General features: G+C 43.4%; 2 protein-coding genes across 4 annotated transcripts in view; one reads left to right on the forward strand and one right to left on the reverse strand.

The window, feature by feature from the left end:
• Positions 1-16429, reverse strand: part of LOC142291514 (NIPA-like protein 3) — a 90755-nt gene extending 74326 nt beyond the window's left edge. For 2 of the 3 annotated variants that reach the window (XM_075336093.1, XM_075336091.1), the window contains exons 1-3: positions 16332-16429; positions 10446-10685; positions 7295-7363 (exon numbers count right to left, since the gene is read on the reverse strand). In XM_075336093.1, coding sequence (XP_075192208.1) covers positions 7295-7363; positions 10446-10529 — 153 coding nt within the window. In that variant the 5' untranslated portion in view covers positions 10530-10685; positions 16332-16429. Of the gene's footprint in view, positions 1-7294; positions 7364-10445; positions 10686-16260; positions 16282-16331 lie in introns of those variants that run through there. The other variant, XM_075336092.1, reaches the window with a different exon arrangement.
• An 88-nt stretch (positions 16430-16517) lies between these two features.
• The window catches only part of STPG1 (sperm tail PG-rich repeat containing 1), a 202562-nt gene continuing 202085 nt past the window's right edge, over positions 16518-16994 (forward strand). Inside the window, exon 1 of the mRNA XM_075336094.1 lies at positions 16518-16793. The gene's annotated coding sequence lies outside the window, so the exon portion shown is untranslated. The remainder of the gene's footprint in view (positions 16794-16994) is intronic.

Genomic DNA, 16994 nt, shown 5'->3' on the forward strand with positions numbered 1-16994 from the left:
TCCTATAACCTGTATGCCCATAGTAATAGCTTAAAATGGTCAAGGTGAGGGGGGGGGGGTGGGTTGACAGATTCCCGTAAAGTTTTTTAGGGAGAACTGGAATAAAGTCTCATTACAGCTGGGCCTTGTTATGGACAGCACACTACCAACATAGTCAACTATGGGCTGTTGTGGCTACAGGTCACTGCAATGGATCGGAGACCGTGAAGGATCGGAGAACTGGGAGTCCGGAACCAGGAGCCAAATAGAATTGGTTGAGTAAGTACATAGTAAATTTTAAGCCCAAGAAAAAAAAAATAATAATTCCCCAGAAAACCATTTGCCTACTGTGATTCCATGTTTTGCCTTGTTCATAATGGAATCTGTGCTGGGATTACGATTTGCTTAAATAATCATTAACAAAGAGTTGTTAAGTCAGATACATTTTTCCATTTGTTTATTTTCAACAATTTTTTTTGCATGGATATTATTGATAAAGGGGGTCATTTTCGGTCGTATATCAGTGTGTAAACTCCATTTCAGAGAACAATATGGTTTATCTAACCTCAATTATGATATGAACATTCAACAATGTGCACCAAATGGAGCTCAGCTGTAACAGAGCCGCAGATAACGAAATCTGTGGGAAAGTAAACATATTGTGCCAGATCGTAATGTATGAAGCAACAGGATGTTGTCTGGAAAGTCAAAACTGAGTGCAGGAGTGCACACTCTAATATATGCCATCCACCCATCAGCAAAACGTAAACTGTCATTTACAGCAGCCAGTATTCTGCACACTGAGCAGAGGATCTATTCTGAAATGCTGTAATCAATATACCGAATCTAAGGCATGGTAGCAGATCAGCGGGTGAAATAGTAAATTGGTGACTGTGTTCAATATCAAAGTATATATATTCCTAAAGGTGCCATTGACATGAATTTCTCACCAGACGCCGATAATCCATCCAGGCAAAGAAATCAAACCATAGTTGTCCATAAATTAAGGTGTAATAATGAGAAATTACACAAAAAAAAAAAAAAAAAAAAAGTATTTAACACGCTTTCTGAAGTGTAATTAATATTTCTTACTAAAGCCTTTGTTGATAATGACAGCATCAAAACATCTCCTGTATGGAGAAACTAGTCACATTCACTTCTCAGGTGTACTTTTGGCCCATGCTTCCACAAACGCTCTCCAAAGCCTGATGTTTTCATAGGCTTCTTCTATGAACTCTAAGATTTAGTTCCTTCCATAAATTTTCTATTGGATTCAGGTCAGGTGATTGGCTGGGTCATTCTAGTAGCTTTATTTTATTTCTCTGAAATCAATTGTTTCCTTGGCCAAGTGTTTGAGAACATTGTCTTGTTGAAATGTCCTCCCGTGTTTCAGCTTCATCACCCTGGTAGATGGCAGCATAATTTTATCAAGAATGTCTTGGTACATTTGTCCATTCATCCTCCCTTCAATTATATGAAGTTTGCCAGTGCCAGATGCTGAAAAACAGCCCCATACCTTAATGTTCCCACCTTCAAACTTCACTGTTGGTATTGTGTCAAAGGTCTCCAAGCATGGTGTGTATTAGGGCATCCAAAGAGATCAATTTTGGACAATTCTTCTGATAGTTCATTTCACTCTTCCATCTGAAATCTTGCAGGCAGCACCTGGTCATGGCCGGTTTATGGTGAAATTATGTCCATTTTACTTCTGGATTATGACGCGAACAGTGCTCACTGGAACCTTCAGTAATTTGTAGGGAATTTTGGGGGAAGGAGAGAAACAGTGGTAGACTTTGTGAGGAGAAGTCCGCTTAACTGTCCCGAACCCCTGCAACTACCATGGTAGGACAGGTCTTGGATCTTCTGAAGCATTGCTGGTTACTGTGGGAGCTTCCATCTTGGAGGACCACTGTAGGTAGGCTGTCTGGACAACCAAGTTTCAAACTCCCCATCACATTGAACATAGCAGGCCCAGCCTCCTATCTAGGAGGTGGCCTCTGACACCATTCCTGGCGTGCACCATCACTTCCGCTCCCATGAGCCCCTACTTCTCCGGAAGTGGCAGTGGGGCTCGCGCCTGCGCACACAGGTGTGTGCTTTTCCGGCGCATGACTGTGTCTGCGGCTCTGCCTTCCGATCTCCGGAAGCGGCCGCAGTGTCACTGCCCCAGCCACCGCACCAGGAGGAACGAGCCCCAGCCGAGACCCACACCCTGCTAGGCACTTGTGGATCTGCTACCTGATTGTTGCCCAGGGAACCCTCGGATCGTGTGACGTTGGACATACAGGAAGGGGAGCGCGCATGCGACCAGAACAGCCCCTGTGACACCTGGAACTCAGAGACCCACTGGCCCGCTGAGACCCCATCATCTGGAGAAATTTCCCCACGTAAAACTTCAGTATCCTCTTCCAGGAACAGGAAACCACACTGGGGCTTTGGAGAGGCGCCACCCCTTTTATTTCAGAAAGGTTTCCTGTTCCTGAGGGCAGATACACTTTCTCATGTACGGTGCTGTTATGGGAAGGGAAAATTCTGTAACCAATGCCATTAGTATGTTTTGCACAATAAGGTTATGCAGCTCTTGAGACAGCTCACTGGTTTTACCCATCAGGAGAGGTTTCTTCTGTGGAACATTGGTAATGAGACACCTTTTTTCAGGCCATCAGTTGAACCAGTCGATATTAGATTTCACTAAGTGGCAGGATTGCTTTCTAATTACTGAGATTTCAGGCGGTGTCATGACTCTCCATGACTTTTTGCACCTCTCTTTCTTCATGTGTTCAATACTTTCCCGGGTGTAATTTCTCATTATTACACATCACTATAATTTATGGACATCTACGGTTTAATTTCTTTGCCTGTGTAGATTGGATGTGTTGATGCCAACATTTGGAGAGAATTTCATGTCACTAGCACCTTTAGATATGTTTACTTAGAAAATTGGTGACATGTTCAATACTTATTTCACCTGCTTTATGTATTCTAGCAGAATCCCCTAAACATGAGCAATTGTTTTCAAGGAATTCTGAGAAATCTGTTCTTCTATAGACATTAGATTAGATGTTCTACCCAACCTGCTAAGAGTTGTTTCAGCGACTAAAGTATAATCGGTCCTCCAGATTCTCACCCGACAGACAATGTTTTACGAAGAGAAGGATCTACAAAAGCCAATTATTTTGTTCAGAGCAGAAAAGAGAAACTGCCAAAGGATGGCCAAGTGTTCTTGAGCATGGAGGATTAAAGGCCCAGTTACACACAACAATATCGCTAATGAGATATCGTCGGGGTCACGGTGTTGGTGACGCACATCCGTCCTCGTTAGCGATGTCGTTGTGTCAGTTACCATCGCAAAAAGGTGTCAAATCGCTCGTTGTTTACACGTCGTTCATTTATAAAAAAAAAAAAAAAAAAAAAATCGTTCCTCGTTTGGAACGCAGGTTGTTTGTCGTTCCTGCGGCAGCACACATTGCTATGTGTGACACCGCAGGAACAACATCGTACCTGCGGCCGCCGGCAATGAGGAATGAAGGAGGTGGGCGTTCTATTCTGGCAGCTCATCTCCGCCCGTCCGCTTCTATTGAGTGGCCACTTAGTGACGCCGCTGTGACGCCGAACGAACCTCCCCCTTAAAGGAGAGATTGTTCGGCAGCCACAGCGACGCCATTGAGCAGGTAATTGCGATATTGTTCACTACGGCAGCGATCACCCAGTGAAGCGCCACCGACGTGGGCGGGTGCTATCGCTCGCGACATAGCTAGCGATATCGCAGCGTGTAAAGCTCGCTTAAGGAGAGATAGGAGTCGTTTACCAGGCACTCTAATGAGTGTGGTGGACTTAAAAACCCCTTTTGTTGCCACGGTTTTCTTGCCACTGCTTACTTAAAAGCTATCCAATTACTTTTATTCAGCAGAAACATCTTATGGGCTTCTAGTTTCTCTACAGGGAGCCATCACAGCAACCTGTCTAATATGAGCTGCCCATCAGACAAATATACCACAAAAACACCATAGCGTATGGTTATGTTTTGGTGGATGCTATGCACAAATGTAAAAGATGAGCGCTGTGAGGACAAACTTTTTTTTTTATTTATAACGGACAGCACTTGGACAGATAATATGCTCCTGTGAATCTATTCTAATCTATGTGCCCATGATCAGGATTCACTGCGTCCTGGACGCAGCGGGTCCTGACCTGCGGGGCCGTGAGTCTCCTCCACAGGAGAACGCAGCTGCTTGTACCCACGATCAGGGTTCAGTGCGCTGCGGTCTCTCGCTTGTGTTCTCCCTACGGATGACGCATGTGAACCAACAGCAAACAACTGACATGCTGCGGTTTGGAAAGACGCACCGCAGGTCAGTGTTTGCTGCAGAAAAAAACAAGCACATTGGGCACAGGATTTCTAGAAATCCCATCCATTGTGCTTGTACTGTACAACACAAAAAAAAAAAAAACAAAACAAAAAAAAACCAACAACAACACACGCTACATCCAAAATGCTGCAAACATTGATCACATGCATGCACCCTAAGAGTGTGTGTTATTTACGAGGTTAAAGTGCTCACCGGGCAGCTTACCTTACCTGGATCATTATGATTGACTAGTCTTCTTCCCATTTGTGTAGAAGAGACCAGTTAATCAAAAAGGTATCCAGGCAGGAGGAGCCACCCAGTGGACAATTCTCCCGGAGCCAAAACACGTATCAAGTCATGTTTTCTCTGAAATGCAACAGTAACTTAGCATTGGGGCTTGTTCAGATGAAAATGAACAAGTAATCGGTCTGTGTGCTGTCCATATGCAGAACAGGTAGGATACGGACCAAAGAAAGCCATTGCTGTAGCTCATGGACTAATTATACAGTCTGTGCGTATATAAAAAAAAAAAACATAATAAAATAAAAATCAACAGTAGCACACTATTTTGATCTGTATTTCATATTTGACTTGGCCATTTATAATATAACTTATAAGGCAACCCATACATAATGGCAGCTAGCAAAAATAAGATAAACACCAAAGAGAGAAGCAAGCCTATGCCAAGCACTATAAAAAAAAAACGTATACATTTTATTTAAGGAATAATAAAGTTACGAGACCAAAACAAAACTCAGCTGGCATGGCACAAGAATGTACGCTGTATAACATGTATCAAAACAAATAAGAATTGATCAATAAATAAATTCCTCAGTGCGAACAATAAATATCATAAATAGTCGTAAATACATTAAAAAAGGTAATAATATATAACAGACCACAGTGTGTTGAAAAATAGCAGCAAGTTATGAATGAAACAGCATAGGCTGCCGCAGTGCGCATATAATTACCAGTCCAGCGAGCCACACGTCAGTGTGGTGGGATCTGGCCCTAACGCGCGTTTCTCAAGAAAAGCTTAGTCTAGGAGAATTTATTTATGGATCAATTATTGTTATTTCTTATGATAAATGTTACAGCGTGTCTTTGTGTGCCATGCCAGCTGAGTTTGCCAGATGTCTGCCCTCTTTTCCTTCCTTGTACCTGTTGTAGTTTTGTATTTGATTTCATACCTTTTTATTATTCCTTACATAAAATATAGATTTATTATGGTGATTGGCATAGGCTTGATTCTCTCTTTGGTGTTTGACCATTTTTAAGTCAATGACTGTGCAATAAAAATGGATCACATATGGTTTAGCACTCTATATATTTTTTTATGAATCTATTGCATCTGTTAAGATAGATAATTGAATTTTGCCTTTTTCTTATATTTATGTAAATTCTGCATGCCATCTAGAAAAAAACAAAATCTGAAATATGGATCTCATCCAAATGACAATCTTTCTTCTGGATGAAAAACGGACTATTTTGCATATTCTCGTCTGAACCTAGCCTTAAAGCTCACCAATCAACAGGATTTTCCTATATAACCTAAAGCCAGTGCTATACTGGTGCTACTATCCTGATTCTCTACATACCTTTAGTTGTAATCTAGGATGTATAGGTTTTGAAACACAAGGAAGTAAGTTTGTAAAATGAACAGTTTTTTTTAGTGGCAGCAGCTGCCAATCTGATTGCCGCCCCCAGCCTGTCCAGCCTCCCCTGTTATTTATGCTAATTCTATAGAATCATTTTACATATTGACTAGACGGACCTGTGCTGATGTCATACCCATGTGACCAGAAGGGGCGGGGCCTCAGCCAACAGAAAAATAATGTTGCTTCCTGGTATCAGCTATGTTGGTTGAGGCCCCGCCCCTTCTGGTCACATGGATATGACATCAGCACAGATCCTTCTAGTCACTTAGTAAAACGATTCTATAATACAATTAGCATAGATATCAGGGGGAGGACAGATAGGCGAGGTGGGGGGGCCGGATTCAATATGAATACCCACCCAAGCTTTCAGCTGATCGGCAGCTTCTGTAATACAAAAAGCTGCTCCTTTTACAAACTTTACTTTGTTATATTTCAAAACGTACACATGATAGCTGACAACTAAAGGTTTGTATAGAATCAGCCTTATAGTGCCAGTTTAGCACTGGCTTTAGGTTATATAGGAAGATCTTGTTGATTGGTGCGCTTTAAGTATAACCGATAGTGATTGTGAGAGCTGTCAGAAAGCAATGCTACTTGCAGTTAGGGCACTATATCCTTGTTAACAGGACTGTCCCATGCAGACAACACTTGCTTTACAGCAGCCTTCCAGGTATTGAGCAGATTGCTTGGGGCCTGGTTGCTGCAACCACCAGTCATCAGTCAGGGAATCTGGCACCAGATTTTTGATCACCCATCTCAGAGGAGCATAATGTAGAGACAAGACCCTGATTTCAGTGATGCGTCACTTACTGAGCTGTTTGCTGTCATTTTGAGACAATTAATGTTTTCTTTGCTGCAGATCTAGCAGTTTTACAGAGCTCATGAATATGCTCGACTCCCTGGCAGCACGCCAAGTAGTCCTCTAATGATAAAATCACTGCTTAATCAGCAGTAGGTTATCAAAATTACACTACACTAAGCAGCCGAGTAAGTGACACATCGCTGGAATCGGGATATCTGCCCCTACGTTATGCTGCTCTCAGATTAGGTGACAAAGACTTGGTAACAGAGTCATTATGTTTTTTCGACAAACTCTTGTACTGTCAAATCTCCCAATTTGTATATTTTGCAATAGAACAGAACTTTGGACATCTTCTTCACATTCCATATCACAAATGATTGGGGGCCTCAGAATATCTGTCTTCAGTAAATCCTGCTAAATCCGTTCCACAGAACTACAACTACTTTAATATACAGTTATAGTCCACATGTCATTCTTCCTTTTAGAACTTTGTTTACATTTCTTACCTGAAGGTTGAGCCCTATACTAATAAGAAGATGGCCGAATATAGCCAGCAGAGATCCAATGAGATTGTCCTGGAAAACAAATACAGGAAAGTAGTTAGCGGGTAAGGACTTGTGCACATCTCACAAAATGTCCTGACATGTGAGCACAGATAGCCATGAAAACAGGCGGTGCAGGCGCATGGAAAAATGTTGGCACAGACTGTGGACAGAGTACATATAGGAGGATGTCTGTACCCTAGAAGGTCACCAGAACAAGAGACATTTAAAAATACCATGTAGTTGTTCTGCAATGAAGTAAAGGGTACTGTGGTCTAAGTAAATGATTGCATATCTACTAGAGGTTTGTGTCCTATAGCCAAAATCAGATTTTCATCAGTCATAATAATTACCAGTGCCATAGACGTAACTAGAACGTTGGGTGCATCAGTGACTTGGTGCCCCTTCAACCTCTCCTGGCCGTGGACTTGCTGTCCCCCTATTGTGGCGCCCAATCAAACCTCCATTGGTTTTCTCCAGATTTTCTTTGCAGGATATGCACAAGCTTTCTTAAAATGGCAATAGCAATGCTGCTGTACTATACCGAAAAATCAAGAATCTTCTTAAAACATAAATCTACTGTGCAAGTCTCATGTGTGCCTAATTTCTTAAACACCTTTTAGGTTTTCTTCAAAATATCAAATAGCCTCAAACTGGTTTTAAAGGGAACCTGTCAACACTTTTTTGGACTAAGCTGCGGCCTCCACCACCGGGATCTTATATACAGCATTCGAACATGCTATATATAAAAGCCCAGGCCGGGGGTATAACAAAAACACACTTTATACTACTTACCTAACGGTCGCTCTGTGGGCCTTATGGGCGTCTCCGTTGTCCGGTGCAGGCGCCTCCCCTTTTGGCCATCTTTGTCCTCTTTCTGAAGATTGTGTGCATGACGCGTTCTACGTCATACACACTCGCCGGTCCTGCGCAGGCGCACTACATTACTTTGATCTGTCCTGCTCAGGGCAGATCAAAGTGCGCCTGCTCAGGACCTGAATGTCGGCGAGTGTGGATGACGTCGGACCCATCATGCACCGCGGCTAGAGAATAAGGAGAACAAAGATGGCCGAAAGAGGCGGCGCCGACACAGGACAACGGAGATGCCCAGAAGGCCCACAGCGCGACAGTTAGGTAAGTATAAAGTGTTTTTGTTATAGCCCCGATCTGGGCTCTTATATACAGCATGTTAGAATGCTGTATATAAGAGCCCGGTGGTGGTGGCCGCAGCGTATAGTCCAAAAAAGTGATGACAGGATCTCTTTAAAAGGGCAAACAATTTATAATACCATAGCAATGTTCAAACAAAAAAGAAGGAAATCTACAAAGTCGGCTTTAAAGGGAATCTGCCAGCAGGTTATTGCAAAAGTTAACACAGAATTCAGGGATGCCTGTCTTGTTACAGTCCAATATTTTGTTTATTTGCTGTGTTTAAGCAGCAGGACAGTCATCAAAACAGGACTAGAAACTCACGTGCACCACAGTCTGTCAAGCCCCCTGCTTTGATTGTACATTGACAGTGAGGTGTCAATCACTATAGAGAACCTGGTGTGGGCTCAGCTACATGACTAAACCTACAAATTCTGATTGCGTCAGAACGGTTTCACCCAGTAATCTAAATGATTTATCAATGGATTCAGAATCTCTTTACCTACATCATGCTGCTCTCAGATGAGGCAGGAAAAACCTGCTGACAGATTCCCTTTAATTTCCTTCTTTCTATGCACTAATTCTTTGCAATTCATTCCAAATGTTTTTCAAACTGCCATGAGTGTCAGCATTTACAAGAGATTTGCAGATATCCAAATCCTTGGCAGGTTGTGAACTTAAAAGCCAATAATGAGTCATTAAAGGGGTTGTTTGAGACTTTTCAAGAAATGCCGCAGCTCTACAAAATTAGGCCTCATGCAGACAGTTTTTTTGCGTAAAAGTGCTATCCGTGTTTTTCATGGAAAGCACTAGTACCGATCATAGTGAATGGGGTCATTCACATGTCCAAGATCTTCCACAGTCTGAGCGATCCATGAAAAATGGGAAAAAAGATAATAATTCGACATGCCTGAGAAAAATATGTATCAATAAAATAATCAGACAGCATTCGGATGCCATCTGAGTGTGGTCTGATTTTCATGGACTGCTAGATGGGAAAAGAATCGAGAATTTTTTTTCCCCACATATGAGGGGAAAAAAAAAAAAAAAAAAGTAAAATTATATATATATATATATATATATATATATATATATATATATATATATATATATATATATATACATATACACACACACAAACTTGCGTGTAAAAAATGAACATCTGAATGGGGCCTAAAATATATGTTTCAAGGCAGGAGCCGATCTCCGATTCCTGGTGCCCATGGTTTGACACATTTCCCAAAAAAGGTATGTGCGCAAGATGTCTTTAAGACGTGCGAACCCAACATGTTTTTCAGGCGAAAGATGCCTTAGTACACACTAGCACCTTTTGTCCTGAAAAATCTTTTTTCTGTGTTATTTTTGGCCATTGGCTTGTTTTCTTAAACTTAGATTAGGTAAGTTGCAAGAGGAGTCAAATGGAACTTTCACACTTGCGTTTTTTTCCTTCAGTCGCAATCTGCCATTTTGGAAAACAGCGTAATCTGTTAACGGATTTCGCTGCTTCCCATAGACTTGTATGGATGACGCATTGCGACTGATGGTCCTGTAGCGTTTTTCTGTGCTTCCAAGAGCGTTAAAAAAGCGCAATGTGCAGGATTCCGTCGATTTTATAATGGAAGCCTATGGTGGCGGAATCCGTCATTTGACGGATTCCTGTGACGGATCCATTTTTACACAACTGCGCATGCTCAGTTGAGGAAATTACTGAAAAAAAAAAAGCTACAATGGATTGCGTTCTTTTGTACGATCCGTTGCGCCACTATATGCAACGCATCCGTCACACAACGCAATGCAACGGATGCCGCACAACGCAAGTCACCTTGTCCCTGTCCACACTGCAGCGGGTTAGATATATAGGTGTGTAATGCAGGCGCTGGACTCATACCGTGGTTCGGGCAGCATGGCATCAGCTGGTATCATCTTCCCAGTGCACATATTACTAATCTTATACTCTGTGACTTACCTTGTATGAGAAGTAGTTAGCAGAAGGTATTTCCCCAGTGGTCAGTTTTTCCAGCTGAATGGAAGGGACAGTAGCTTTCTCCATCTTTTCTTTTAGTTTGCTCCTTATCTAATGCATTGTAAAAGTGTGTCTTAGAACAGATATCCCAGGCCTCAAGCACAAAGTCCACTCCAGCCTTTTCATCATAAGTTCGTCTTCATTTATAGCAATAAAATGAGGCCTAAAAGGTTGAAATTTGTCCTAGAAAATGAACACATTAACAGTAAATTTTCCATGTACCTTCTTTTCAAAAAGCCTTAGGGACTTTGAGCCAAAACCCTACAGAAACCACATATGATGAGTAGAATAAAATGAGTTCTAAGAACGTGAGGGATCATGGACACAACTGTGATACGGCCCTCGGTCCCTGCCCATCGCAGCAGGATTCTTTCCTCAGTCCATTTAGAGCTGAGGGAAAAACTCGCAGATCTGCTCTGCCTCAATGACCAACATTGGTCCAAGTGCAATGTGAGACTCGTCCAATTTATACAGTCATGTGAGCGAACTCTAAGGCTGTGTGCGCACGTTGCGTAGTGTCCATACTGAAAAATCTGCAGCGATTTGACAGCACATGTGCGCTTCATCGCTGCAGAACCACTGCATAATGGATGCAGTGTGTCTGGAGAATAGATGGCGATTTCATGCGCTCCGGATGCAGCCTCTCCCATAGACAGAGCGGGAGCAGCATCCAAAGCGAGTGAAATAAGTGACGTGTTGCTTTTTTTGAGCGCAGCGTTTTGGATCAAAATTTCAGCATGCAAATCGCTGCGCTCTCAAACGCAACGTGCGGATGGATTATGCACAATCTTCATAGATTGTGCTTGGGACGCAGGACGCATGCGTTTAAGGTGCAGTGCAATACGCAGCGTAAACGCATGAAATTACGAAACATGCGCACATAGCCTAACAGTCACAAATGCAGAGCTTCAAGGATCCTAAGAAGCAGCCCCTGGATTGCACACAGAGGAAGGATAAAAACAGGGTGCCTCTTGTGGTCACATACAACCCCTACAAGACCATCCTAAAGGATATTTGAGCTGATCTTCAACCCATATTCCACAGAGACCACAGACAAATACATTTTCCTGGAACTACCACTTTCCTCCTACAAAAGAGTTCTCCTCGTCAGAAGAGTCCTCACATCAGAGATGGGCACATACCCATAAACATGCAGGACCTTTACCCAAAGGATACAGTCCGCATATCCAACAAAAATCAGGCCGTGTGCACACGTTGAGTATTTGGTGAGGTTTATACCTCAGTATTTGTAAACCAAAACCAGGAGTGGGTAATAAATACAGAAGTGGTGCTCGTGTTTCTATTCTACGTCACCTCTGATTGTTCCACTCCTGGTTTTGGCTACAAATTCTGAGGTAAAAAACTCACCGTGTGCATGTGGTCTAAGATCATGGCTTACTTTTTATGTACGTCCTCCAGTGTTGTATACATGATACAATGCACAAGGTGCCTCGGAGGAACCTATATTTGGAAAACTAAGCAAAATCTACAAATGTGGATGAATATACACCAGCACACTATAAAGGAATGAGCTGGATGTGCCTGTGGGTAAATATTTCTCAGGACCGGGACACAGTATGGCAGATTTAAAAGTTCAAATACTGAAAAGTCATTTTAAAGGGAACCCGTCACCACTTTTTTTGCGTATAAGCTGCGGCCACCACCACCCAGGCCGCTGTGAGAACATAAAAAACACGTTATAATACTTACCTAACGGTCTCGCAGTTGGCCATATGGACGCCTCCTCTTTCGGCCATCTTCATCCTCTTTCTGAAGCCTGTGTGTATGACGCGTCTACGACATACACACTCGCCGGTCCTGCGCAGGCGCACTACAATACTTTGATCTGCCCTGCTCAGGATCTGAATGCCAGCAAGTGTGTATGACATTAGACACATCATGCAAGGCGGCTTCAGAAGATGGAGGACGAAGATAACCGAAAGAGGTGGCGCCGGCATCGGACAAGCCCATATAGCCAACCGCGCGACCGTTAAGTAAGTATAAGGTGTTTTTTATGTTCTCACAGTGGTCTGGGCTCTTATATACAGCATTCTAACATGCTGTATATAAGAGCCCGGTGGTGGTGGCCGCAGCTTATAAGGCAAAAAAGTGGTGACAGGTTCCCTTTAAGGATGACAGAAAAATCTTGGGAATTCAACCTGATTAGAATGTTCAGGTCTTTAACAATAGGACTCAATCTAAAGGCCCCTTTACACACAGACTTTCTAGCGAGGGAACGCTATAGCACGCCTACGGGCAGGGTTCTAAGTCGCTAACGATGTCGTAACGGTGTTAAACACACCGATGCATGCTGCGCAGCGGGAAACAAAGGACTAAAAAATGTTCCTGAACGACTGGTAGCGATCAGCGACCTCACAGTGGGAGCCAGGTCGCTGATGCATGTCACACACTGTAATGTCGCTGGGGAGGTCGCTATTATGTCACAAAACCAGTGACGTTACAGCGATATCGCTAGCGATGTTGCAGTGTGTAAAGGGGCCTTAACAACTGGATTTGGGACTGACTACATGGACACTTCCACCAGATGACTTGATGATCACCAAGCCATCACTCCCGCCTCCTCTCCATGTTTAACAAAAACCTCAATGTGACTTTCCCTGGCATATCTTTAGGAGACATCACACCATAACTTTCTGACCACGCAGAGTCCACAGGTAGAACTCCTCAATGATCCCAAGATGCGGGTGCTCAGCTTCTGCTCTAAATTAAGGAAACTGATGGCACTTCCTAACAGACAAGTGTGAACAGGTGCATACTGAACATGAAATAAACTAACAAATAAGCAGCTGCACTCTGAGATGCTAAGGTATACACACATTGAACTTGGACATACCTCACTGATAAAAAAATAATAATAGTGACAATTAGTGTACTTTTAAAAAAAAAAAAAAAAAGGCCAGTTTTAAGCGAGCCCAGCAAGCAGCGTCTAGGCGTATCTCATATGCTGGCTCCCTACCTGGTCTTTCTTATGCGCTACGTGTCTCAATTTTAAAAATGTATTTCCTTAGCAATAATGCATGTACAAGTTTGGGCGAGCTGTAGCAGATTCTTTCCATTTCTGGATTTGGAACAGGGTTGTGCCAAGTATTCGCTGTAAGGTGGGCTCACTACCATCTGTCCTCATCAACCCTACCTGGTGAAGGGTTTCTGTATTATGCAGCGCTTGTCCTCTTTATTTTCTAGTCAGTAAAATTACAGCAGGCCGCATTCTCCAGAAGCCCCATAGACCATGAATGGAGCAGAGGTCCAGTATGCTCAATTCAAAACGGGGCTGCAGAACTCTGATCTATGGATCACTGAGGTCAGATCCCCAGTAATCACCAAAAACCCTGTAGTGATCAGCACTGTACATCAAGCTCCTATTGTACGGACATACAGTCATATGAAAAAGTTTGGGCACCCCTATTAATGTTAACCTTTTTTCTTTATAACAAATTGGGTTTTTACAACAGCTATTTCAGTTTCATATATCTAATAACTGATGGACTCAGTAATATTTCTGGGTTGAAATGAGGTTTATTGTACTAAAAGAAAATGTGCAATCCACATTTTAACAAAATTTGACCGGTGCAAAAGTATGGGCACCTCAACATAAAAGTGACATTAATATTTTGTAGATCCTCCTTTTGCAAAAATAACAGCCTCTAGTCGCTTCCTGTAGCTTTTAATGAGTTCCTGGATCCTGAATTAAGGTACATTTGACCATTCCTGTTTACAAAACTATTCCAGTTCAGTTAAGTCTGATGGTCGCCGAGCATGGACAGCCCGCTTCAATCATTCCACAGATTTTCAATGATATTCAGGTCTGGGGACTGGGATGGCCATTCCAGAACATTGTAATTGTTCCTCTGCATGAATGCCTGAGTAGATTTGGGGCGGTGTTTTGGATCATTGTCTTGCTGAAATATCCATCCTCTGCGTAACTTCAACTTCGTCACTGATTCTTGCACATTATTGTCAAGAATCTGCTGATACTGAGTTGAATCCATGCGACCCTCAACTTTAACAAGATTCTCAGTGCCGGCATTGGCCACACAGCCTGAAAGCATGATGGAACCTCCACCAAATTTTACTGTGGGTAGCAAGTGCTTTTCTTGGAATGCCGTGTTTTTTTGCCTCCATGCATAACGCCTTTTTGTATGACCAAACAACTCAATCTTTGTTTCATCAGTCCACAGGACCTTCTTCCAAAATGTAACTGGCTTGTCTAAATGTGCTTTTGCATACCTCAGGCGTCTGTTTGTGGCGTGCTTTCAGAAACAGCTTCTTTCGCATCACTCTCCCATACAGCTTCTCCTTGTGCAACGTGCGCTGTATTGTTGACCAATGCCCATTGACACCATCTGCAGCAAGATGAAGCTGCAGGTCTTTGGAGGTGGTCTGTGGATTGTCCTTGACTGTTCTCACCATTCTTCCTCTCTGCCTTTCTGATATTTTTCTTGGCCTGCCACTTCTGGGCTTAACAAGAACTGTACCTGTGTTCTTCCATTTCCTTACTATGTTCCTCACAGTGGAAACTGACAGTTTAAATCTCTGAGACAACTTTTTTGTATCCTTCCCCTGAACAACTATGTTGAATAATCTTTGTTTTCAGATCATTTGAGAGTTGTTTGGAGGAGCCCATGATGCCACTCTTCATAGGAGATTCAAATAGGAGAACAACTTGCAACTGGCCACCTTAAATACCTTTTCTCATGATTGGATACACCTGCCTATGAAGTTCAAAGCTCAATGAGGTTACAAAACCAATTTAGGCTATGTGCGCACGTGTGCGCTCTGCACTGCACCTAAGAGGTGCGCTTCAGAGCGCAGCTGAAAAGCTCCGTTCTGAAGCGCATGGTGCCGGCAGAGAACGTGCGCTCTGCATGCAGCTCCTGCCATAGACAGAGCAGGGGCTGCTGGCAAAGCACACAGAAGAAGTGACATGTCACTTCTTAGAACGCGCGCTTCGGGCAGCAGCCGAAGCGCTGCGCTCTAATACGCCACGTGCGCACGGCCCCTGCACTATCTAAATAGATTATGCAGGGGACGCAGGACGCATGCAGTTACGCTGCGCTACAAAGCGCAGCGTAACTGCATGTAATTACGCAACGTGCGCACATAGCCTTAGTGCTTTAGTAAGTCAGTAAAAAGTAGTTAGGAGTGTTCAAATCAAGACATTGATAAGGGTGCCCATACTTTTGCACCTGTCAAATTTTGTTTAAATGCGGATTGCACATTTTCTGTTAGTACAATAAACCTCATTTCAATCCAGAAATATTACTCAGTCCATCAGTTATTAGATATATGAAACAAAAATAGCTGTTGCAAAAACCCAAATTGTTATAAAGAAAAAAGGTTAACATTAATAGGGGTGCCCAAACTTTTTCATATGACTGTAGGACCACTGCAGCCAAACACTGACCGTAACAGTGATCGGTGATCGGCTGCAGTAGTCACACTCGTCGGTCCCAGACAGGACACACATGGATCAATTGTGGACTCAAACAGCACACCTAAAGGAACAGCAGAAGAAGGTGAGTATATAAAATCCTATAGAAATAGGAAACAGACATGTCATTTCTATACAGGTGACATATCCAGATAGCGAGTCCCCAGCGTCCTCCACTGTCCTGTCCCGTCCCAAGAGCGGGCACACTCGGTGCCATGGCTTCCTGCTTGTCTGCCCATTCCACCAGTGACTTCCTGCCATACCAGGCTGTTTGTAAAGCCACTGCCACATGTGCTGATTCCCTACCTCCTCATCCCTCCAGCAGGGACATTACACTGTGCCCACACGTCCACTTACACACTATACATACCACTCACCTGTTCGATCTTTTCCTGCTGCTCTGCCTCTATTACCCGGCAAGCGTCAATCGATGTCTCCTGATTGGATATTGAAGCTGTCATTCATCTTTACAAGGACCGTGTTATTGATCAGAGATGTCACCGGCTGCGCTTATTGGTGCAGAATAGTAAGTGGGCGGGGAATAACTGGGGAAGAGAACCAGGAAGAGCTACCAGGAGTGGAATAGACGATATTCTGGCTGAACAAGTCATGCAGTGACGTCATCGCTGTAATAAAATGTGAGCTGTAATGAGGGCAGCCAGGAGCACGTGATCAGGGAACGTAAAACCTGCGCTTACGTGTGTGCTCGTAGAGACAGCTGGGAGTAGCAAGATGGAGAAGGCGGGGCAGGAGTGAGGGGGTTAAACCATTGCTAAGCAACCGGTGTACACATTTCTACTGCCATGCTGCTGCTGAGATTGAGGTGCACGGAGAGCAAGGCAAGTATTCCTCAAGTATGGGGCTATGTCAGGGCACGCCATGGGTGGCTCTGATCATGAGTGATGGCTATGGCAGCCATAGAAAGTAACAAGTATGGGGCTATGTCAGTGCACGCCATGGGTGGCTCTGATCATGAGTGATGGCTATGGCAGCCATAGAAAGTGACAAGTATGGGCTATGTCAGTGCACGCCATGGGTGG

The sequence above is a fragment of the Anomaloglossus baeobatrachus genome, chromosome 2 (genome assembly GCF_048569485.1).
Source record: "Anomaloglossus baeobatrachus isolate aAnoBae1 chromosome 2, aAnoBae1.hap1, whole genome shotgun sequence".
Taxonomy (NCBI): domain Eukaryota; kingdom Metazoa; phylum Chordata; class Amphibia; order Anura; family Aromobatidae; genus Anomaloglossus; species Anomaloglossus baeobatrachus.